We start from the raw sequence: 23,274 nt of genomic DNA, 5'->3' as shown, positions 1-23,274 counted from the left end.
ACGTGATAACGCGCTAGCGGTTTGTGTAGGAATTACATTCACTTCTCTGCGTACCTAGTACACTTTAAATGAATTCCTGATTGATAATTTTAAATATTATATGAAAAGGCCGACATCGCGATCGAGGCTATACTGAAATACGAACATACTTCGTCTCCAACAGCTTGTCAGCTTTGATAGTCCTTCTTCACTAAAGTGTTAGAAAGTTGGCACTCATCAAATCATTCAGCCTCATACAGAAACCCATCTTCCAGGTTAGTTACACAATCATGAACTTCTCTCCCGACTCCCTCTCAATGTCTCATACGTTCAAAAACAACCGAACATGCCAAAATATTATAGCTAATTCAAAAGTAATCTCACCAGAGTCAGAAATGTTCTCACCACGTGCGCCGGAGGCTCCCAATCGCCCAAAACAAGAGCCTCGTGAATCAAACTTCTTTGAAACAGAAGGCAATATGACTGCCATCGACGGCGGCTCGCCAATGGAGATCGATAGTCGAAACGAAAATGAAGTTGACCGTCTGATCATTTCAACTGATTTCGGAACGACATTTAGTTGTGTGGCTTTTGCCAGCAGCAAAGGTGACATCGGCATCGTGAGGGGATACGCCACTGATCCAATGTCAATTCAAAAGAAGCCTCGACTTGACGTGCCGACTGAGAGTTGGTATCCGACCAAAGCCAAGCTGGAAGAACTGATGATAGAGAGAAATGCAGACATCGATGAGCCGATGCTGAGATTTGACGACGAAGGTGATTCAGATGATGATGATTTCAATGATGCTCAAGCACAATCTGGTTTAAAGCCAAATTTCATGTATTGGGGTTACGAGGTGCAAGACAAACTGAGCGAGCCTGATTTGGATAAGGAGGAATACAATTGTATCTCGCGGTCCAAACTGTTGTTGGACACCAGTCATGAAACTGAGAATATCCGCAAGGAATTGAAACCAGTCTTGAAGAAACTCAAAGCTAAAAAGTCCATCAAAGCCGACGAGGATGTTATTGCCCAATACCTCGAACAGCTCTTTTTGCACGCGAAGAAATACCTAAAAGAAATCCGGAGACTCAAAGATACAACAATCGTGGAACATGTTTTATGCGTACCTGTAATCTGGTCGCCCAGTGCATGCAGAAAAATGCAAAGAGCCATGGAAATCGCTATCCAGCAATCAGAACTTGGGAGCATTAACAACCTGTTTCTTGTGTCGGAACCTGAAGCAGCAGCAGCTTATGTGCTTGAATACAGCAACAGCATTGTTGTAAGTAGAAATGCTCCATTAAAGGTTCTTCAACTGACTGTGTGAAGGGAGGAGAAACTTTTATACTTTTAGACGCCGGTGGAGGAACAGTTGATGCGACCACATACACTGTTGGTAATGAGGAGCCACTTGAACTAAAAAGAGAAGAGGTAGCTGCACAAGGTAGGATCATACATCTTATCATATAGTTTATCTACTGATCATGCAAAGGCGGACTTTACGGCTCCAGCTACCTGAACGAAGCATTTAAAGAATATCTGTTTGGTCGCCTGGAGAGTGAAAAGTCTGACTTAGAGACCGATGGGAGAACTATTGAAGGAATTGTTGACCAGCAAACAATTAAATTTGAAAACTCATTGAAGAGAATAATGGATGTGACAGATAGGAATATGGCAACGATTTCTCTCCACATACAAGGCCTTCGCGAAAATCCAGAAAAGGGCTTTGCAGACAATCGCATTAAAATTAAGAGGTAGATGAATCTCTGCCCTTTTGCTGGTCGTGCAACTAACACTATTTAGAAACGATTTCTGGAGAATGTTTGAGAGATGCCTCCGAGGCAATATGGAGTTAATGCTCGATCAGATCAAGCTGTCGAGAGAGGCTGGACTTACTGTAAAGGTATTGATGGAGGAAACTCCTAGCGGTTTGGAAAGAGCTAACTCGTGCTGGCACAATCTAGAAAGTTGTATTAATTGGAGGATTTTCTAACAATCCATCTCTCAGAAAGACATTGGAAAGACGACTAAGAAAATTCGAAAGAGACACGGGTGTTTGCATCGAACTGGTAACCGTAAATGATCCGGAATACCTGTAAGATCCCACCCCGAGTCGAATGTTTGACTGAGCTGATGAACCTGTGACAGAGAAACTGCGATGGCCAGCGGCGGAATCTTGCGGGCGCTCGATAAGGAAAACGATGGGCTAGAGAGAATCAGCGTGTGCAGCTACGGATTCTTCTTGCAGGAAGTACACGATCCGATAGGTATCCCGGCACATAGAAAGGTTAAACCAATAACAGATTCAAGTGACGGTGTACCATATTTGGAGGTGATGGATTGGGTAGTCAAGAAGGTGAGTTGAATTTTTCTCGACACTTGCCTGTTACAATACTGACCATCACCCAGGGAGAAATTATCCCGGCCGCCAAAGAATATCGTATGGACGTACATTTCATCTTTCCCGCAACACGAAAGACCTTTATCTATGAACAAGAATTATATGTCTCGGACACTAGCACTGAGCAACATTACAAATTCACACACCCTAAGAACAGAGGTATGTAGTCTAAGGGTTCAAAACGTTTGGCTTGTCTAACAGTGTAAAGGAGCTCAAATAGTCGGAACCGTTCATTTGGACTTCGGCGAATTGATCAGATCTGGAGCTATCCAGGAGACAATAGAGCAGGACGGTCTCAAACTATCGAGGTATTACAGAGTCGATTTCGAGCTTGTGATGAAAATAAAGGGCCGAAATTTGGAGATAAAAGGTTGCATTGGGGGAGAATCATTTGGTGGTCAGGAAGTCAGCATTGCAGCAGCCTTCGTCCCTGGTACAAAGTAGCCTTGGGAAAATTTTGTAAGTACGATGAATGGCAAGTTCATAAGTTCTCATTTCCTTACTGAGCTCACTGGCGACTTTGGTGTTTGATAGGGCTATCTTATGGTGCGGCCAGAAGTACTCGTTTCAAAGGGACAAGTTCCAGGCGGCACAAGTCTACCCCTTATTCTGGAACCGTCTTCGTGGCGATTTGGGTTAATGCTTTTTTACTTTCCAAGCTAGGTATCGCGTTAGTTAAATGAACGAACATCAATGAACATAGTCTTCTCTTTCATAGGAGCCCTCTTCGATGAACTTTGATTTGCATATTTTTCAATCCTGCCCAGTCCAATGCACGGCATTCTCAGCCGCGTGGACGTTCAGACTGAGAGTCGCAAAGAAACTAAACCAGCCAAAACAAAAAAATTGGTAAGAGTGCCTCGAATGGACCTGAAGGCATGGTGGTGATAGATATGAAGCATGCTGGAAAGAAGTGAGGACAAACAGACCAACAAAATCATCTCATCATGACTAAGCAAAAATACTTGGCAAGACCCAGTCAATTCCTACTCGTGAACTAACCACATCCTCTCCGTCGACATCTCCTTCCAGATTTTGTTTTGCTCTCCGCTCTCCGCTCTTCTGATGAATTCTTAAGTTTTTCGACAATGTTTTCGTGTCGGTCATATCAAGCACGCGTGGTTGTTCCGGAACACGTGTATCAGCGTCTCCTTATTTACCAACTTTTAATGTCATCTTTTGTCTTGATCACCATTTCTTATGGTCATCAAGTACCCTCATACTAACAGTTTGAGCTCCCAGCAGCCTCTCTTAATTCTTTCTTCTCCGCACCTATTAAGTCGGGTACCCTACTTTCGGGCCACCCCTGTTTTGGGCCACTTTTTAACCACTTTTCACACCAAAAATGGAATTTTTAACTTTCTTATTTATGGATAGAATTTATTGAAAATTTATATATATATAATTTAGATTGATCTGAGTTTATTCTGAAATTTTCAGATTTTTGGGATTTTTCTGTATTGAGATCTAGAGCTTCAAAATATCGATTTTTTAATTTGTATGAGAATTATATACAAATTTAGAAATTTTATAAAATCTTTAATAACTTTTTAATAACAATTATTAAAAGAAAACCATATATATTTTTGAGATATTTAAACTTGAATCTATATAGAAATTCAAAAAAAAATTCAAAAAAATTAACAGATATAGAAATATAGTATACAGTGAGTTTAGAGTAATATAAATAATCCCTGTCATTTTGAGGGTACCCCTATAAATATTTATTTATAATAGATTTTCTATTTTTTCTGAATCTATTAGGTTGAATATACTATAAATTTATAATAAAATTTTATAATTTATTTTTAGCAATTTTTATTAGAAAGTTATTAAAGATTTTATAGAATTTCTAAATTTGTATAGGATACCCATATAAATTAAAAAATCGATATTTTGAAGCTCTAAATCTCGATATAGAAAAATCCCAAAAATCTGAAAATTTCAGAATAGGCTTAAATCGATCTAAATTATATACATATAAATTTTCATTAAATTATATTATATATATTAATAGAGATATTAATAGGCCTAAAAAGTGATTTTTGGTGTGAAAGGGTGGCCCAAAACAGGGGTGGCCCGAAAGTAGGGTACCCGACTTAATTTCTTATAAAAGAAAACCTCCGTCTTCAACTCTCCCGTTTGAGACCACACATCATACTCCGGTATTCTTCCACACTAGTTTCCCAATTAGTCTGCGTCCAGTAACATCTTCATCTCATCATGAAAACGAGACTAACTAACCTCTATGTACCCCATTCTTCTATAAATGCCCTCCGCTGAACTTCCTACATCTGTATCAAGCATCTGTCGGAATGTCAACAAACCGAACCAAATGGAATGAAGTAAACTTATAACGGTGAAAACATACCAATAACCAAGCACCCATCTCCTCTGCAACTTTCTCCGTTGCCCTCATGATCCCCGTCCCCACACCCTTTCCCCTAAACTCCGGATCGACCATGAATTTCTCCACAAATCCTCTATGGGGCCCGGTTTCACATGGGGGTGTGGAGAGCATACAGACACCTGCTACTTGTACTTTCTCTCCTTCTTTAGGTTGAAGCATCACGAAAACAATCTGCCTCGTTCCGGCTTTTACTTCAGAGAAGCGATCCTGCCACCATGATTCTACTTTGGAGATTTTCTCCGGCGGAAAAGGGGGGAGGAAAGTGAGAATTGGATGGGGCGGAGATTCGACGCAGGTTTTGTGGAGATGGACGAACCCGGGGAGGAGTGGGAGATGCTTCGTGGGGTCGAAGACGATGGGTTGGGAAAGTTCTGGTGAGGAAGACATGGTGGTTATGGAGAATAGGGAATCAACGGGACCGGAATCATTCACGATTTACTTCATTTATATCATGAATTGTGTATGAGGCCTCCAACACACGGCATAAGACTCATACGGCGAACAATTGAATAGTCGGAGTTCGGTGTCCGGAATCGGACATCGCAACGCCGTTTGCCATACATGTCGATGTGATTGGTTGCTGCCTTGTTTTGCGGGGTAAGCGAGCACAATCTATCTGGAAGATGGGTCTTGATAAGGAATCTTTTGGTTTATTGATGTCAAAGATTGTGTCGTTCTAATAAGATACATACCTCGTAGAACTTCACATTATCCCCCTATAACAATTAAACGAGGAAGGGAGCAGAGAATATCTCGATGAAAAGGTGGCGGGTCTCCCAACTCACTCAGCGAGGAACCGGGTTAATACTGTTCGTGTTCAATACCAAGTCAAGCCGTGTAATCCTAATCGGTCTGTCAAAACGCAGTGGCAAGCTCGGCAAGCTTTTCGTTTTGGTGTAATTCTGTTCTACTTTGAGTTCGGGTCGTACAATTACTTACATGGACATTTGTCAGACAGAACAGTATTCGGTAACGCCGATGTCCGCAGACATCCGAATACGCAGATACAGTATCCAAGTACTGGGGAGATCTGACATTGGAAAAGTTTCCAGAGTTTCTATACGGCGTGTAATACGATTTTCAACTGTTAGAAGGGTCTTGTATTTAGACAATCTGAAGTATGACATGCCAACACGATGATATGTATTTACAAGGCGTAGAGTATCTAAATAAATCTTCGTATCCGCGGCTCTCGCGATACTCCAACCATTCTCTGCGCATTTTGTATGCCGAACAGCGATGCATGTAAACCAAGCCACACACGTGCCGCACTTGAACATTAGCTTCCATGATTGAAGCTATTTACGTGAAAATCTTGCTAGCATCGGTGGTACCTATGGCCTTATCAAGCTTTTTTGATAGTTCGTGTTATACGATAGTGTGGTGATAGTATTATTCCTGGCGCTATACTGTAGAATTTTCACATTGAGATATGTGAAAGATTTCAGGCATGCACTACACCCAGACGAAAAGCATCGTCATCGCCGAAGAGGATGGAAACGAAATGTTGGCTTCCTGACATGGATTAAATCCATCCGTATCTGCCGACCATGATGTACAACATACGTCGGGATATAAACACTTGCAATGTTCATCCAATCCTTTCCCCTCATTCAAATATAGAAAAGATCCGTATCCGTGCCCCTGGTGATGATCGCATCTAGGAACAGAGACATGAAAATATTCTTAATAGGCACAGTATCTGCGGTCGTGGCTGAAAATGGCTGAGGATTTTCCGATGAAGGGGTGTTATTGGATCAAAAAAGTCTAAGCGAGCTTGGCATAACATCATTCTCCCAATCTTCCAATTATTTTCCCTTTGCACTTTTCCATCCTTTTCCGAATTTGTGGAGTTGGGTTCACAGCCTTTTCAGGGTTCTCTTTCGTACCTGAAGACTAATGTATTCAATATATTTAAACTTACGCCTGCGATGATTCTGAGTGGATGATGATGGTGATCGTCGAGAACTAGGAAAGAACACTGGGGCGATGACCAGCCACCAACACGATTAATGGTAGTACCATTACTATTTACCCGCCATTTCCAAGATATTGACCGTATGATGTACAAGATCATTGTGGGGTGATTGGCAATGCGATATAATATAAAAGTATCGAAGAAGCTCTTCGTTTGAGTTATCATACAAGCCACTTCAATTCATCATTCACCATCAAAGCAAAGCCTACTTGCAAAGTAACTTATCCTTTATTGTCAAGGCAGTGTTTACATCAAAGCCTCCTCAGAAGAAGTAACTAGAATCAGCTATACCATAAACTTAAGCTACTTAAGGTTCACACATCTCTCATACTTTACCAAACCTCATACCACACACACACACACACACACACACAAACACATCAAAATGTTATTCTCAACCACCAATATCTTGAGCACTCTTGCTCTCCTCACCTCCGTCACTTCCGCCGCTCCCACCAGACGACAAACCTACTCCACTCCACCCAAATCCACATCTACTCACTTCACCCTGGTGGCAAACGTTACCTCCGGCGATCTCGCCATCAACCACTTCGTTCTCGAATCTTATCATACCGGCGCCGGAACTGCATATGCAGTACTTGCCGAAGATAACACCGAAGCCAATCCCCGCATTTTCTACATCAACGGCACCGCCACCGATGTTCGCTTCGGCAATTCCTCCACCCTTACCGATTCCGGCAGCGGATCCGACTCTTTCCCCGAATCTCTCACCATCACACCTTCCGACCCTGCATCTTCGTCTTCCGGCCGTTCAACAGTAGAGATCAATGCCGGAGCTGGTCAGCCTTACGTAGGACTTACTGCATCTCCGATCCAAACCACTCAACTTCATGGATACCAGGGAGAAACTTTCTACGCTTGTAACACCACCCTTCTATATGGTCCTGCTATTCAACTCTTCTACAGAGGATATAGCCAAGAGACCCCAGCTGGATGTTCAGATGTTGCATTGTTGCCTCAATGTAGTGAGGGCAGTGGAGCAGAAGATGCTTCCGCCGCAACAGTTAGCTGTTACGATGATGTAGCCGCTATTGATTGGAGCGTCTACAGCGCATGAGACTTAGGAACTAGTCGTTATGACAGAAGATGAGACAAACATATGATTTATGAGCGGCATGCATGGTAATGAGCATTTAATGGGCGTTTTGGAAAAGGTTACAGGGTTTATGATACCATACCGCTATCGGGTACAAACGATGAATAGATTACTTAATGAAGAAAAGAATTAATGACGAATGTTAAGAATTTTTACTGTTTTATCTGACTTTCTATCTTATGCTTTGGTTTGAGTGACTATCAAATCGATTATTGAAATGATATATTCTTAAACGTCCATGTAAATCAACTACGGTCTCTTGACTAGTAAACCTTCATAGCCTTATGGAAGATCAGTGAACTAAAGTAATGTACACCGACGAAAGAAACCTCGAGATAAGTCGGTGAGAAAGTAATTGATCAATATGAAGATACATTTCCGTAAATCAAAATAGTTACGAGACCCTAACGAAAAGAAAATAAAGATAAAAGGGGTATCTATCCTAATAAAACTCCACCTATACCAGGACTCCTTGATTTTGCTATGTCAATCCCAGATTATTCATCTCCTTCATACCCCTCCAAGGTCATATCCAAATCCATGCCCTCATCCCCATCATCCCACTCGACTCCAATCTTTCCAAACAAGCCTCTAGCCCTCCTCCTCTCATCTTCCCTCTTCTCCATTCCCCTTCTAACCTCTGCCTCTCGTTGTCGTCCCAGAAACCTTCTATCAGCTTCCATCGCTCCCCCTCTCATTTTACCCAACCATTCCTCATCACCTTCCCATTTTTCTGGTACACATAGATTTCCAACATATAGAGCTACCATTCCTCTGAGACGAAGCAGGACTTTAGAATCAGAGTATGGAGGTGTCGTCATCAGTTCATCCATTCTTTGAGCTACCAATTCTGTGGCTACTAATGCGGCTCGTCGAACTTCATCTCTTTCTTCCCAGCGCTTTTCTTTTCGTCGTTTATGGAGACGGTCTTGGCGACGTTGATGGGTTAAGAATGCTTTATCCCCTGGGTCTCCTTCTTCGTCGTTATCATCCATGTCTTCTTCTTCTTCACTGATGTCACTATCACTTATATCTCCATCTTCGTCCTTCTCTGCTTTCTTGGCAATCTTTCGTAAACCATCTTTGTGCTCAAATTGTATTCCATAAATTTCGCACCCAAGCATCGCAGGCCAGAAATCGAGCGCAGTAACTGAACCGTGGAATTGTCGTTTGTAAGGATACTGTAGAATAAGACGTTCGTAATAATCTTTTACTTTGAGAAGTCCTTCAGCTGTACCATATCTTTTTTCTTCGCCTCCCTTGTCTTCCCCTTTTCCGTCTTCCTCTCCCTCCTTTGGTTCTCCGTCATTGCTATTCCCATCATCACCACTCCCTTCTCCTGTATCCTCTTCCCACCATTCCTTTCTCTGTTTATTCGTCACACCTCTCATCAGTAACTCAGCTCCGATCCCCCAAAATCCGGTCTTCCTAATCTCAATTCCTTTCCCCGCAATCTGCATCCGTAAAAGTAAACTCCAAGCCCGTCCTGCCCTCTCCATATCACCCTCTTCCAAATTCCTCATCATAATCGCAACCAATACACTTAAATGTTGAATCTTCAAATTCGACCTCCCAGTCTTCTTTTCTTCCTTCTTACGTCTTTCCCTTTCTCTCCGACTTTTGGCGGATTCTTCTTCGGAATCCTCGTCTTCACCGTCTCGAGATTTTACAGCAGAGTCGCGATCGTCGGAAGTTACAGAATATCTAGAAGGTAAACCTCTATGCGGCCAATTCTTAACGCCAATTTTGGATGGTAATTCTTTATCGAGTCCCAAGCCAGCTAATCGATATTGCATCACCTCTGCGGGCGTTAAACTCAATGGATTTGTATTTTCGGCAGAAGGGTATGACGTTCCTCCATCATCTGTTTCCTTTCCCTTTCCTGAATTGGTATTTGTGTTCGCAATATAATCATTATTGTACTCGTCATCTTGATCGCTATCGCTATCGCGTCGTTTTCGTTTTTGGGATCGTATAGAGAGAGGCGCGAAATGGACTTGAGGAGTGGTGGCAGATGTTTGAGATGTATCAGATATGGGAAGAGTGAAGAGTGGCATATTATATAACATATATGAGAAAAGAAATAGTGAGTCCCTAGATGAATGATTTCTAGATGAGGGAGAGGTTTGATTTAGAAAAAGTTGATGAGGCTATGATTCAGCCTTGGTAGATTGATTCATGTGTGGCTGCTGTGGCTTCTGTGGCTTTACGACAGAGTGCGGCGGAACAGTGTTCAATGAACTCCTGCTTCTTTGCTTGGAGATTTTCACCATACATTACAATTGCTATTCAATAATCCAATACAAGAATCTATTTCGAATCAAGATACTTAGCTTAACATTTGAATTCCATATCCAATCATCTTTCCATCGCTAGGTATCAAGATATACAATTCAAATGAAAACACCTCATATTTCAAATCCTTCCTCTTCACGCCCTGTTGACCCCAAGATAAGAATCCACCTTGTTTCGTTATATCGAACATATTAAAACATCAAAGGTACCTATATCCTCCTTAGTACATACGATGTCGCCTTGGCCAACTGCAAACTGGCTTCTGTAACAAAACGACCCTCATGTTCACCCGCTTCCAATACTCAGAGTTTCCTCCCTTGGTGCGATCGAAAAGCTCTGTGTGTCTATTGTACTTGTCTCTTAATGCTCTAATGCGCTGTGACTTCCAAGAACACATTTCATTGGATATTCTGGCTGCTAGATTGTCAAGGAAACTGGAATTCATCTCTATGCATTCAAGGTCGACACGGGGATCATATCCAACGAGGTCCCGAAAGAAATCATTTCCCTCGACTCTAATTGTCAGAATTTCGAGATTTGGACATGCAGCTTCTATACGTTCGATTGCGTCTATATCATATAAATATTCGCCATCCAGCGACAGATGCTTGACTGGAGTAAGCCCCGATAATTCATGTTCCCAAGTGTCCCTCTCCTCTAACCATAAGTATGTATGTACGATATCTATGTCCGGGTTGAAAGGTAGAAGATTAAGTGCGGTAACGTTTTCAGGGTCTTGTGCCACCTTCCAATCACTCATTGGTTGGAATACAAACGTATAACGTTCTTGTACAACTTCATGTGATTCTTTGCATGCCAATTGGAGGGAATTCTTAGAATTAGACACCCCAAGTAATGGTAGGAGATGCCATGTTCCAATTTCCCAATCGTCTGCAAAGATCTGGCGACCTTCCAGAAGTGCAGCCTTCCATATCATTCGACGAAGTTCAAGCGGCAGACTTGTGAACTTGGGAAATTTGTTCGTCGGATCTTGGGGCAAACTTGATTGGGCTATCTTCTGGTCCAGAGGGACCGCATTCGGGGAATGAGGCCGAATTCTTTCGAAGAGATTGATCACGTGTGGACCGGGTAAAAACGTCAGTTGATCTTTTCGCCTTTGTCTTTGGGCTTTCAGCAATGTTCTCTGAGACCTCGACTTTCCACGGTCTGATAATACCCGCTGGAAATAAAGGTTGGGTAATACTCCCTCATTGAATTTCTGTTCTCTGCCTCTTGTGCAAGTGTGACAAGGTCGGGACTTCAGTAGCACCCTAGGAAGATTTTTCTTACTCTTGAAAGAGTGTTTGGCGCGGTAAGAAAGATTCTTCATCGCGATTCGGGCCATTTCCTCCATATTCTCTACTTCGTTTATCTTTCTTTCATTCGACACCAATCTTTTATGCTGCTCCATCATCTTCTGAGACAGATCATACATCTTCTCGGGCTGAGCGTCACGCGAGTGTCGTTGAGACCTCAAGATGGATCTCCTTTCTAAATAGTAAACTTTCAATAGACTGATTCCATCATTTCTATGAGAAATTCTTCTTTCCCGCTCACAAGAAAGTTTAAGCTGTATAGTTGTCACCAAGTCTTGAGTACGAGTGACTATATCTCTAGCATGGACTGTATTGATCATTCGTTAGCGATGACTAAAATTGGTACATTATTTTGCAAAGAAAGTTCTTTGGACAGGTCTTACTTGTTTGAAGAAACTTTCTATGACTCTTGTTCGTAGCTTTCTTCACGTCATTCAATATGCTTTGGAAAGTTTGGGCCTCCTTGGTCCATATCAAAGGGTCGTTTTCGCGCGGAATATCCATGATGTTTTGTCAGTCGTTTGTATCGATACCAGGTAACAGATCCAAAGTTCTTTTCGTTATGGTACTGAGTTAGGTATTGGTAATAGACAGATTTTATAATTGCAGTATAAACTCAATTTGGCACTAGATAATACTAGAGGACTAGTCTGGCTTCACGTGATGTTACCTCAACCACTAGCCCTAGTCACAAACCCGTGATTATCTGATTACCTATGTCAACGGAGTTAATCCATTCTGTGGGGAAAATTCCGTGGACTTCAGCGGTTAAGTATGGGATTCGTAGCTGCTTCTTAGCATTTGGATTACTATTACGCAGGCTAGAGCACACGGTTCTTGTAGATATGATGGTGTATCATAAAACATGACGCGTGCTTGCGGCGAGGTATGTTCAGTATGCCCACAATGGTATGGCGATGACCTCTTGTTGTAGAATAATATATCTCTACCAGAGCTCTAGTAATGGAAAAAAACACCATATGCATCTTGCTCCTCAATTTCAAGTCGACCTCAGTACCCTCGAGATACCTTAGCCAAGACGACAAAAGCCAAATTACTATTGAACACCGACCTAAACTTGACCCTGCCCTCGACGAGGTCCTCATTCGCACTTATGCATTAGCTGCCAACCCGGTCGATTTGAAAATCGAAGCCTAAAATCTCTTCGTCACTTCCTATCCCAACGTCCTCGGCAGTGACTTTTCAGACACTATCAAATCCGTCGGTTCCTCTATTACGAAATTTGAAGTCGGAGAAAGAGTCACTAGATTCGCGGCAGTTATCTACAATGACAAAATATATCATGGGGCTCGGCAATTGTGTAGAAAAACTGCAACGACGAACATTCCGGATGATTTGAGCTTTGAGGATGCGAGTACTTTTCCCAAGGCTATGGCTACGGATGCCTTGGGGTTCTATCTGCTACTGGACTTTTCGAGAATCCTTGGAAAGGGGGAGAAGATAAATGAAGGAATGTAAGTTTTGGAGGAGCGTCTCCTGTGGGGACTGCCATCATGCAACTTGGTAATCTGGCGTGATGTAAAGTCTTCGCGACGGCTAGTAAGAAACATCACGAGTGCCTTAAATCTGTTGGTGCAACTGCTACTTTCGAATACTGGCATCCGGAGGCTGTAAAAAAATATTGTAGGGGAAGTTGACACTTTGGGTGTTTATCTCACAATTGGATTTGACGCCATCACAGAGAATGATACGTCTCAAGTCTCGGCTGATATTCTATCGGCTACGGGGCATAGTAAGAGCAAACCTGGCTTGACTCTTCCTTGGCCAGAAGAATACCCAAACCTTGAAGACGTTAAAGTCTCCAAGTCCGTGGCTGCTCTTCTTGGCACTAATGCTCAAGATGTGAGTGCGTCATTTTTCAACGATTTCTTGAAAGATGCTTTGGAGAAGAAGTATTTGGTTACCGCTTCGCCGGTAGCGATTATACAAGGGGGTATTGCAAGTGCGCAAAAGTTTTTTGATTTGTTGAAAGAGGGTATCGGTGGAAAGAAACTTGTTGTGAAGGTTGAGTACCTAGGTAGGCTTAGAGGAGTTCTTTCGGTTGGCAAAGGAGTGGTGAGGGAGTTTCTTGGGTATTGTGGGGATGCTTGATTCATTCCCTGAATTCTACAATAGCTAGAACTTGACAGTTGTGCTTGATGTGTTTCATCAGTATTCATGCGGTTTTGGTACCCTTTACATTTCTTTTTTGTTCGTGTTTCATGTTGTTTGTTTGCACCAGCGAAACTTTTTGCCACGCATCGTTACATATCAATTCATTCGTGATCTCTTTCGCGATTCCACCTTTCCCCGTGCTCATTGATCACCACCCTCTTAAAGCAATGACCAACAAGCACCCCTCACCGAGTTGTACAAAGAGCGGTGTACCCACTGATTTACCTCTTACTACCCCACTTCATCATTAGTGGCATCTAGTTACAGCTGCCAGCCGTGCCAGCGAATAGTAGAAACAATCTTTGCCTTCTAGGGCTATACATTTTCTTTACTTTAAAGTATTCGGAAGAAATTGTGGACGATGATTGGTTTAATCATCCAAAGTAAATAGAAGTAAACAATGTTTAGACGTGCAACAAAAATCTCCAGGTATCGTGAAGATTATAGTAAGGGGTTGAAATTTCGCAATCAAGACCGATTGGTGGAGAGGGTGAAGTAAATAATCTTTAGACGTGCAACATAAGAGATGGAGAGGAATGGTAGGTGCATGCAAGATTCCCGAGGCGGGAACTGACCCGCCATTATGGTGTGCACGATCTGAACCCCTGATCTACTCTGGGATGTACATGCTGTATCGTAGTTCTACATGGCATGTTTCGAATTCTTAAGTCAGATGCTCTGTTGCGCGGGGAGGAAAAAGTAAGTGTTGCATTCTATCAATTCTGCTCGGTGTCTATTGAATGGTTACCATACTCGGTCAATTGATTCATATTCGGGGCTGCTTGTTCTATCCTATTTCTTCTTAGATCTGATGGACTGAGTGAAGGAGGGTTCTGAATCATATAAATGTACTGTGTAGTAATGATCACTCGACTGGAATGATCGTCTCTAGTAGCTAGTCCTTAATAGAATATCGATGACAAATTTTGTCTATCCAAATATCGTCATCGCCAGTGTTGATAGCCAAGCTTTGTCCTCATGCTAGACACCTAGTCTTCGATATCGATATATAGTAGAGTTATGATTTGCGGTATTTGTACGGTGAGGAAAGTAAATAGAAAGTTTCGTATTGCGAAGAATATCAAATGTATAGCCCGAATCGGCTAAGTATGAGGATTTCAAGAGATGTTTGAATTTAGGCCTCTCGAGCTTGATATGTAGATGGCTGTTCTGTGGGATTTGCATGGCTGCATGCTGAAGGGTATAATTTCTTTGGCCTTTTAACCGACTGAAGTGTTAAAGTTGTGCACACTCAGCTTAAGAGGAATGTCCAGTGAGTATGTACTATGTAGATATCCGAGCACGAGTATTTGAGCTATGCAAGGGATTTGTAGACTTATGAGAGCAAATTTGAGTGATTCTGACGTGAGGGTTCAATCAGAGAGGCTTTCTAGATATTCACTTTGGCTCAAAATGTACTGTCCAGTCTTAGCTGAAGCTTTGCGACGGTATGAGAAGTGATGGCGTGGAATTCAATTATCATCGGGCTGAATCTGAACTTTCTGTTAGCAGCCCGAGAATTAATCGACGTGTGAATGATTCCAGTCTTGAAATTAAGAGAGAGAGATATATATTTCCTTGGTTTATGAAAACTCCAGCTCTTTTTACTCCCATATTCTTTCGATTGGAAACTAAAATGAGTTGGCCAGATACCATGTGCATCACTACACAGCGTTTATTCAGCATGATTCTTACCTTCGAAGATTATCTTCCGCGAAAATGAAGATGGTAAACAGAAGCCTGGATACTAACCAGCCAATCTCAAATTTCCGAAACTCATGAACTTTCGAGGTTTATGGTCGACTTCCCACAGTCTCTGGCATGCGACCGGACTCTTATGAATCTTACTTCTGGTGATGCGGCTTAATCAAATATAACAATTCAAAGCGCAAAGGAAGTTGAGAATAAATAAAACTTTTCTCACGTGGACATGATATTGACAACAACCAGACTCAGTGTATAAAGTCGAAGCGAAGGTTTTCGAATACGGGAGGAATGCATTCAACATCACAACGGAAATGGGAGCTAATATATAAGTATATCATGAAACCAGAAATTCTATACTATCTAAAGTTTCTACTATAAGAAATTTTCTAAAAGAACAAGAGCGATTTGTTTTTTCGCTTGAATCCCCCAAAGTACGCCGTATACGTGCAAAACGCGTTGAATCGTGAAGGATTATGGATCATATGCAATTGTAAAAGTAAACTCCTTCCCAGCCGATACCAAAAACCCAAGATAATAATACTAATTATAAGGAAAAAACATGAAATCTAAAGGCAATTGTGCCATGATATAAAAGTTGATTTTACATCTTCAGAGCTTGCTTCACGAGCTTGGCCAAATCGTTTGTCTGTGATGATTAGTCAGCAAATTACCCCACATACATTGAACTTCAGAGAATTAACTTACGATTGGATCTCTCATCATCGTGAAATGATTTCCACCTGTGCTCATACATTTGATGTTTCCCTCTCCGACTAACTTCTCCCATCCATTGTGCCCGAGATCTTTGCGATCATGGGTCAACCAGTCCATGGAGTTGGGCATCCTCACCTTGGGATCCCACTCTGGCTTAAGGTCATCTTCCTTGTGGACAATACCATCACGAGCCCAGATGGCGATGGTTTGTGGCATGTTGACAGTGTTGATGGATGGAAGAGATCCCAAGTGATCAGAGTAGGCAGTGAGTTCGCGTACGGTGGAGAAGAAATGGGGAAGGAGCCATTTTGGCAATGACTCAAGTCCACCATCGCCAAGAAGACCAACCTTGGCACAATATTGATGGAAGGAAGCTGGTAAGGCCTCAAGTCCAATAGGGAATGGTGAATCGATCAAGACGAGTTTCTCGACCTTCTCACCCTTTGCGATCAACTGGCGGGTACATTCGTACGCAAGGACACCTCCGGCAGACCAGCCTCCAAGGAGATATGGTCCATGTGGTTGACGACGCTGGATTTCGGCGAGGTAAATCTGAGTGACTGCTGGGACACCGATATTGAAATCTGTGGGGTCTTTCATGAAAGGGCAATTGAGACCAAACACAGCTAGATCTTGGTCGATTTGAGGAAGCGGGGCATACGAAGAAGCGACACCAGAACCATCTGGAAGAAGGAAAAGTGTGCGAGTTGCGGTCTTTGGATTACCTTGCAAAAGGATAGACTTCGATGGAGGGTACTGGGATACATTGATAGGTTTGGCAACTTGAGTTGGAGCAGCTTGTTGTACTGATGCTGATGTGGAAGTCACCTTGGTAACCTTTGTTGTCTTCTTAACCTCAACAACCTTTGGCTGCTTGGCTGCTCTCAGACCCAAAGTTGTTTCAATCTTTTCCACGCTGGTGTTCTCGACCAATAGCTCGGAACTCAGATTCAGGCCAGTCTTCTCTCTGAGCGCACCCAAGATGCTCAAACTCATGAGAGAATCCATACCCATTGTAGCCAGATCTGTGTTATCAGTTATCTCCTCAATCTCAACGCCCATCTCCTCCGCAATGGTAGATCTGATTATTTGAATGATTATTGCATTCTCGCTATCTCCATCACCATCGACGGCAGAGCTTTCAGGGTCGCTTTCAACTAGATCAAACCCGTCATCCCCAATTTCGCTCGAACGGCTAGAAACCATTTCCGGGGTAGACATTCCTGAACTTTCAGCACTGTTATCGTCTTCGAATCTCGTCATGTAAGCTTTGAGATGGTCTACAGTAGGCTCATGTTCAAAGACACTGCTCTGGAAGTCAATCTCAAGATCTTCACGGAATCGGCCAGAAATGCTCAGACCAAGAAGTGAGTCGACGCCCATATCAGAGAATCTCATCGGGCCTGCCAACTCATCGACATCGCATCCGATCTCCTCAGCCATGATTGCCAATGCTTTGGAGAAGATACCCCTTGAAACTGGTTTACTGACAATTTTGAGATCAGGCTTGGAGACAGCCTTTGATGGTTTAGATGCAACGGCTTTGGTTGGAGCTGGAGCTGCTTTGGCACCACCACGAGCTGGAATAGCTTTTGGTGCAAGTAGCGTCTGAAGAAGAGTGCGGGGTACGCGCTGGAATTTGATACCACCAACGACTGCGATGATTTCATCCCCTTCAAAGACGTATACATCACCAGCAACCATCTCGCCACCACCTGGTACCTTCTGCATCTTGATGTAAGATCTGTACTCTTTGTCGGCTGACATGTTCTTGGCGAATCTCATCGACTCCCATCCGTGCGAAATATAGACGTGCTTGGTGGAATCGACAGCATCGTTGGCATTCATGATGAATCCGGAAATGTGGCAAACACTGTCGATCCAGTATGGACTCATGAAGAACTTGCCATCATTTTCTGATGTTTGGAATTGTACTTTGGCGGTTGCCTCACATTGTTCACTCCAAAGATATACTTCATCCATTCCACGATATTGTTGAGCGTAGTCGACAAGAGCGCCAAATAATTTGTACGCCATTCCTCTTTGAACCTTGTGAACCTCTTTGTGGCTCATCAAAGTCTCAATTCGTCCTTGAACAAGGAACTTGCGACGGTCCCAATCTTTCAACCATGATGATGAATCCTCAAGAGTCACTTCACACTTGGTTTGTTCAACTGGCTTTCCATCTGTTCCGAATGTGCGGAAGTTGACGGTTCCGCGTCGATGAGTAAGATCAAGCTTGGTCTCAATTTGAAGGATGTGAGTTTTGGCGTTCTTATCGAGAACCAATGGCTTATGGGTTTCCATACTTCCGACATTGAAACCAACAGATTTCGCATCTGGCTGAGCGAGCTTAAGTGCATAATCGCAGATAGTCAAAGCCATATCACCATAGATGGATGATGGGAAGAGTGGTTGGCCATGAACCAAGTGACCAGAAATGGCGGCCCGAAGCTTTGGTTCCATAAGGTCAGACTCCGCGACAACATTAACGTTATCCTCATCAACAACCTCGGAGAGAATCTTTTGCACGGTAGTTGTCGAGAAGGTTGGTCGTACTTCTGCAGGCGCGATCATTTGCGTGTCGCCTTTAGTAAGACACCAGTTTCCGCGATAGTCGATCCAATAAACCTTATCATCGTAAGAATAAGAAGGTAAATCGAGGACCTCATGTGCGCTCTTGAAATTGGCATGATACTCGTTCCAATTGAAGTCGAGACCAGAGTTGAAGAGAGTTGCCAAACTGGTGGCTGTCGTTGTCCATGCGTCGGCATTTCTGCTTAGTGATGGAACAGTGATGGCCCTTGTACCGATGATTGCTTTAACCATGTTGGAACAGATTGGGTGTGGGCCAATTTCAACAAACAAGGTCTTTTCGTCAATGATTTCATTGTTCATGGCAGAAGTGACACCCCCTAAGAAGTCGACACTTTCTCTGCAATGTCTAGCAAGATACTCTGGACCAAAGACACCTGAATCCTCAACGACGTTTCCAAGAAGTGTTGACATAACTGGGATTCTTGGCTGATGGAAAACAGCTGGTTTAGCAGATTGGATGAAAGAATCTAAAATGGGCTCGACTTGAGCGGAGTGGAAGGCGTATGGAACATTGAGCATGGTGTTCTTGAAGCCTTGTGCGCTCAAGACCTCCTTAAGACGGTTCATGTTCTCAACAGTACCCGAGAACACTGTTTCCTCAGGTCCGTTGATGCAGGCCTTCTCACATTCGATGTCTGACAAGTAAGGCTCGACAGCAGCAAAGCCTGCCCGAACTGCTAACATGCCATGGCTACCCGCAGTGCACTTTGAAACCAACAGCTGAGCACGATTGCCGACTAAAGCAATAGCATCATGTGTGGAGATCACGCCAGCAACCTGAAGAGCTGCATACTCTCCGAGAGAGTGTCCAACAACGGCGGATGGCTCGATTCCCCATGATTGCCAAAGTGCTGCAACAGCTATCTCTACACAAAGAATGGCCAATTGAGTCATGACTGGGGAAGCAACGCTAAGGTCGGTGATGCTTCCATCAACGAGGCCAATGAAAGATGGGAAGCCCTGGGCTTGGGCCATTTGATCAAAGTCCTCGACATCATTGCGGAATTGCTCTATATCACAGAAGAAGGCCTTGGCCATTCCAAGGTAGTGGGATCCTTGACCGGTGAAAATAAAAGCAACTCTTGGCTTAACATTCGATACTGGAGCGTGGGGACCATCTGTATAAGCGCTCAAAGCATTTTGAACGCTTTGCAAGTCCTTGGCATCAACTGCAATACGATATTGGTAGTGGTAACGACGTGCAGATGTGGTGTATGCAAGACTTGGAAGGCATGAGCTAGGTTGATCTCTTGACCAGTTGAGGATCTTTTGAACATTGTTTCTGAATGATGCAAGAGATTTCGCTGTCACGATTACAACCTGCGATGTTCTTGGGTCAGAACCTTCCAGCTGTCGAATTGGTGCATCTTCGAGCAAAGTGGCGGTGTTACCACCTGCGGCACTGAAGTTGTTCATGAAGACATATCGCTTCCCATTCGTAGGTCTAGGGAACGGTGTTGGCTTGAAAGCCATATTGAGATTTCTATCTTTCAAATCCTTGGGGAATGTCTGGTTGATTCTCGTCTTGATTCCGCAATGTGGTGGAATCATACTCTTCTTGAGCATCATCATGATCTTTACCAAAGCAGTTGCACCTGAAACAGCTTCTCCGTGTCCAACGTTAGACTTGACTGAGCCTACAAATAGTGGTTGATCAAGACGGCGGCGTAGATTGTTCGATGGTGCAAAAATGGAAGAAACACTGTCCATCTCTACGCCATCTCCTGCTTGAGTTCCCGTTCCGTGCATTTCTACGTACTTGACGTCTCGAATGTCTACTCTAGCTTCGTCCATAACTTTCTGGAACAAAAACTTTTGCGCGCCTGCATGAGGATGAGTTATGGAAATGGCTTCCGCACTGTGATTTGTTGCGATACCAGCAATGACTCCAAGAATTGGATCCTGATCGGCCACTGCATCGTCAAGTCGCTTCAGAATAAGAGTGACAACACCATCACCACGGCAATAGCCATCAGCGCCGTCATCATAAGTCTTACAAGACCCAGTCTTTGACAAGAATTGACCCTTCGACAAACCAGAGAATATGTCTGGATTCGTCATGACATTCATACCACCAGCGAATACAGTATCGCAGTCACCAGCACGTAATGAAGTGACTGCTAAATTTATAGCTGCCATACTACTGGAGCAGGCGGTGTCCACGCTGTATGATGGACCACTGAAGCCGAAGTGGTAGTTAATTCTACCAGGTCCGAAAGCTCGAACACCACCAGTGATATAATATGTGTCAATGTCTTGAGCGGCGTTGATCTCACGCCAATCATCAGAAGTCTGACCATAAAAGGTACCAATTCTATGTGCTTGGGTGGAAGGAGTTCTGTCTCTGACGAATCCAGACATTTCCATTGCCTCATAGGCAGTGGAGATGGCCAATCTCTGCATTGGATCAGTTTGCATGGCTTCTCGTGGTGACATATTGAAGAATCGAGGGTCGAATTTTCCTGGCTCGTCGATGAAACAACCAAATGGAGAATGCGACTTATTCTTTCCTTTTCCGGAGGGGTCGCAGTGTAATTTGGCATCGAATCGGTTGGCGGGAATTTCTCTATGGACGTCAAGACCCTGTTCGAGGAGTGCCCAGAATGCTTCATGGTCAGCCGAATTGGGGAATCGACCCGACATTCCGACGATTGCAATCTTGGACTCGGACATTCTACCAACCATTCCTCTTGGAATGGTGTTTTGCATGGAGTAAGAAATGTGGTCTTCCATCGAGAGTTTGAAGCTACCGGCATTCTTGAGTCCCGAGACGAGGCTATTTCCGAGAGCAGTTGGTCCCATGGCAAGAACTCTGACTTCGGTTTGTTCAGATTCCCGAACGTCTGCAACAGCCAGTTTCACCAATCGGTCCCATTTCACCTGCTCTGCCAAAATTTCCATAATGGAGTTTCTGAACAGGTCGACTGTTGGTATACTTTCCTTGTGTGCAGGGGTTCCAACAAGTGGCAAGACTGATGAATAGCTGCTCAAGCTTTCCACAATTGATGGTGACAAAATTCTTTCGATGTCTTGTGGATTATAAAGGTGGGCAGCATGATATGGCCCTCGAATGCTGATTTCGCGTCGTTGAAGATTTTGGAATGCCTCGCAATTCTCAAAAAACTGTGCTCGGAGGGTAGGTGTTCCACTGATTGTGATCGAGGAGGTACCAATGGCACTGATGTACAATCTTGTTGATTGGACAAGTCCCCTTGACTCATTAAACTCCGCCAAAGCATGCTCTGCTGCCTCTGGACTTGTGCCCATTACGATTGTTGACCAGGTCTTTTGTCTATCACTCGCGGTTTCCAATTGGTTTCCAACTGCTGCAACTCTTGATCCCAGCCTGAAGGCAATGCGTACTGCTTGCACAGCTAGGGGAATAAGAGATGTAAGCGATTTGCATGATGCAACTGCGGATGCGGCAAGTAGCCCAGTGCACACTGCAAGTACTTCAGTGCTAGAAGGCTCTAAGTATGCAAGTGGGTTCTCCTCGAAGAATCTAGGAGAGATAGGTCAGCTCAAGTATTCTTGGTCAATTGACTCTACAAAATTCTTGACATACCCAATAAAATGTGTCAATTGAGCCAAGCAAGTAATGGCGCTTTCGACTGCCAAGTCCGGGTGGTCGGCCTCGAAATATCGCTCAGTGAACTCGGAAACACTTGAGAAAACAGCAACATGTTGTCGGGCAGTTGATGGAAGGGATGAAAGTTCATCTTGAAGGGCGGCATGGGCCTGTTCTAAAAAGGTGCTTAGGATAGGACAGTTCTTGCGACGAAGTGCTTTCTTGAGGAATGACTGGCAGTCTGCAGTTTGATCTCCGAATAATATAACATCCATCTTGAAAAAATTATGCGACCCGCGCTATTACTATGGAGGTGCTTGGAGTCGGTGAAGTATTGGAAAAGATTAGTAGGTTGGAATGAAGAACGAATGCTGGATGGAAAGTCAGGAGAACGAAAGTGCGATATCTAATTCCACGAGTACCTGACAGTATACATATATACAAGTTGAGATCTTCACATGGTCATAGATACTTTTTCGGAAGCCATGTATTTTTAACCCTACGTCTTGTTTCAACTGCACCTACCTTATCCACATGGTAGAAGTTCACGATAGTGCACCAACCCCGTCAACTCTTTGGGAATATTACAGTAAGATTCTGGGCGCTCAAGCTCTTCGGTGACGCTAGCTCCTCGTAATCAAAAGAGGTACCATTATTGGCGATCAGAATCTCGATCCTAAATTGACGTGCCGGGCAAAAGTCAGGTTTACATGAGACTATCGAAAGATGACTTGAAACACGGAAAAGTGTGGTCGAACTTCGACGCCCTTGATTGCTTGCGAGAAGCATCGTAGAGAGACTGATGTTTGCACTGACAAACCTTGCTAGAGACTATGACTACGCTAGCTCATTCTTGAAGAGGCTTAAACGTTGTAAAGAAGTGGGGATTGATTAGATACGTTCTTATCAAAGAGCTGCAAGTGTCATTCTCAATTCTGCTCGACTGAGCAAACACTGTCTAACAGTACCCTACACTTACAACTGCACACTTCTTGCATGTTAATGGGAGAAT

General features: G+C 43.5%; 7 protein-coding genes across 7 annotated transcripts; 3 read left to right on the top strand and 4 right to left on the bottom strand.

Moving 5' to 3' along the window:
- Positions 1 to 374: 374 nt before the first annotated feature.
- On the top strand, positions 375 to 2,828 carry EAE98_010702 (uncharacterized protein; the record flags this gene model as incomplete). The annotated part of the gene is made up of 8 exons (XM_038958323.1): positions 375 to 1,265; positions 1,313 to 1,427; positions 1,476 to 1,737; positions 1,787 to 1,886; positions 1,948 to 2,078; positions 2,132 to 2,339; positions 2,393 to 2,543; positions 2,593 to 2,828. The coding sequence occupies 8 exons, from the start codon at positions 375 to 377 to the stop codon at positions 2,826 to 2,828; spliced, it is 2,094 nt and encodes a 697-aa protein (XP_038805329.1).
- A 1,587-nt stretch (positions 2,829 to 4,415) lies between these two features.
- EAE98_010701 (uncharacterized protein) lies at positions 4,416 to 5,181 on the bottom strand (the record flags this gene model as incomplete). The annotated part of the gene is made up of 3 exons (XM_038958322.1): positions 4,416 to 4,562; positions 4,629 to 4,691; positions 4,756 to 5,181. The coding sequence occupies 3 exons, from the start codon at positions 5,179 to 5,181 to the stop codon at positions 4,416 to 4,418; spliced, it is 636 nt and encodes a 211-aa protein (XP_038805328.1).
- Positions 5,182 to 7,157: 1,976 nt separating this feature from the next.
- Positions 7,158 to 7,850, top strand: EAE98_010700 (uncharacterized protein; the record flags this gene model as incomplete). Its single annotated transcript, XM_038958321.1, has 1 exon — positions 7,158 to 7,850. One exon carries the CDS (start codon positions 7,158 to 7,160, stop codon positions 7,848 to 7,850), a length of 693 nt encoding a protein of 230 aa, XP_038805327.1.
- A 536-nt stretch (positions 7,851 to 8,386) lies between these two features.
- On the bottom strand, positions 8,387 to 9,946 carry EAE98_010699 (uncharacterized protein; the record flags this gene model as incomplete). Its single annotated transcript, XM_038958320.1, has 1 exon — positions 8,387 to 9,946. One exon carries the CDS (start codon positions 9,944 to 9,946, stop codon positions 8,387 to 8,389), a length of 1,560 nt encoding a protein of 519 aa, XP_038805326.1.
- A 458-nt stretch (positions 9,947 to 10,404) lies between these two features.
- On the bottom strand, positions 10,405 to 12,004 carry EAE98_010698 (uncharacterized protein; the record flags this gene model as incomplete). The annotated part of the gene is made up of 2 exons (XM_038958319.1): positions 10,405 to 11,675; positions 11,884 to 12,004. The coding sequence occupies 2 exons, from the start codon at positions 12,002 to 12,004 to the stop codon at positions 10,405 to 10,407; spliced, it is 1,392 nt and encodes a 463-aa protein (XP_038805325.1).
- A 1,010-nt stretch (positions 12,005 to 13,014) lies between these two features.
- On the top strand, positions 13,015 to 13,612 carry EAE98_010697 (uncharacterized protein; the record flags this gene model as incomplete). The annotated part of the gene is made up of 2 exons (XM_038958318.1): positions 13,015 to 13,024; positions 13,149 to 13,612. The coding sequence occupies 2 exons, from the start codon at positions 13,015 to 13,017 to the stop codon at positions 13,610 to 13,612; spliced, it is 474 nt and encodes a 157-aa protein (XP_038805324.1).
- Positions 13,613 to 15,983: 2,371 nt separating this feature from the next.
- On the bottom strand, positions 15,984 to 22,537 carry EAE98_010696 (uncharacterized protein; the record flags this gene model as incomplete). Its single annotated transcript, XM_038958317.1, has 3 exons — positions 15,984 to 16,028; positions 16,088 to 22,196; positions 22,260 to 22,537. The coding sequence occupies 3 exons, from the start codon at positions 22,535 to 22,537 to the stop codon at positions 15,984 to 15,986; spliced, it is 6,432 nt and encodes a 2,143-aa protein (XP_038805323.1).
- Between the last annotated feature and the right edge of the window lie 737 nt (positions 22,538 to 23,274).

This window comes from Botrytis deweyae (genome assembly GCF_014898535.1).
Source record: "Botrytis deweyae strain B1 chromosome Unknown BDEW_039, whole genome shotgun sequence".
Classification (NCBI taxonomy): domain Eukaryota; kingdom Fungi; phylum Ascomycota; class Leotiomycetes; order Helotiales; family Sclerotiniaceae; genus Botrytis; species Botrytis deweyae.
Note: the sequence above shows the minus strand (reverse complement) of the source record. Positions and strands in the feature narration are given on the sequence as shown.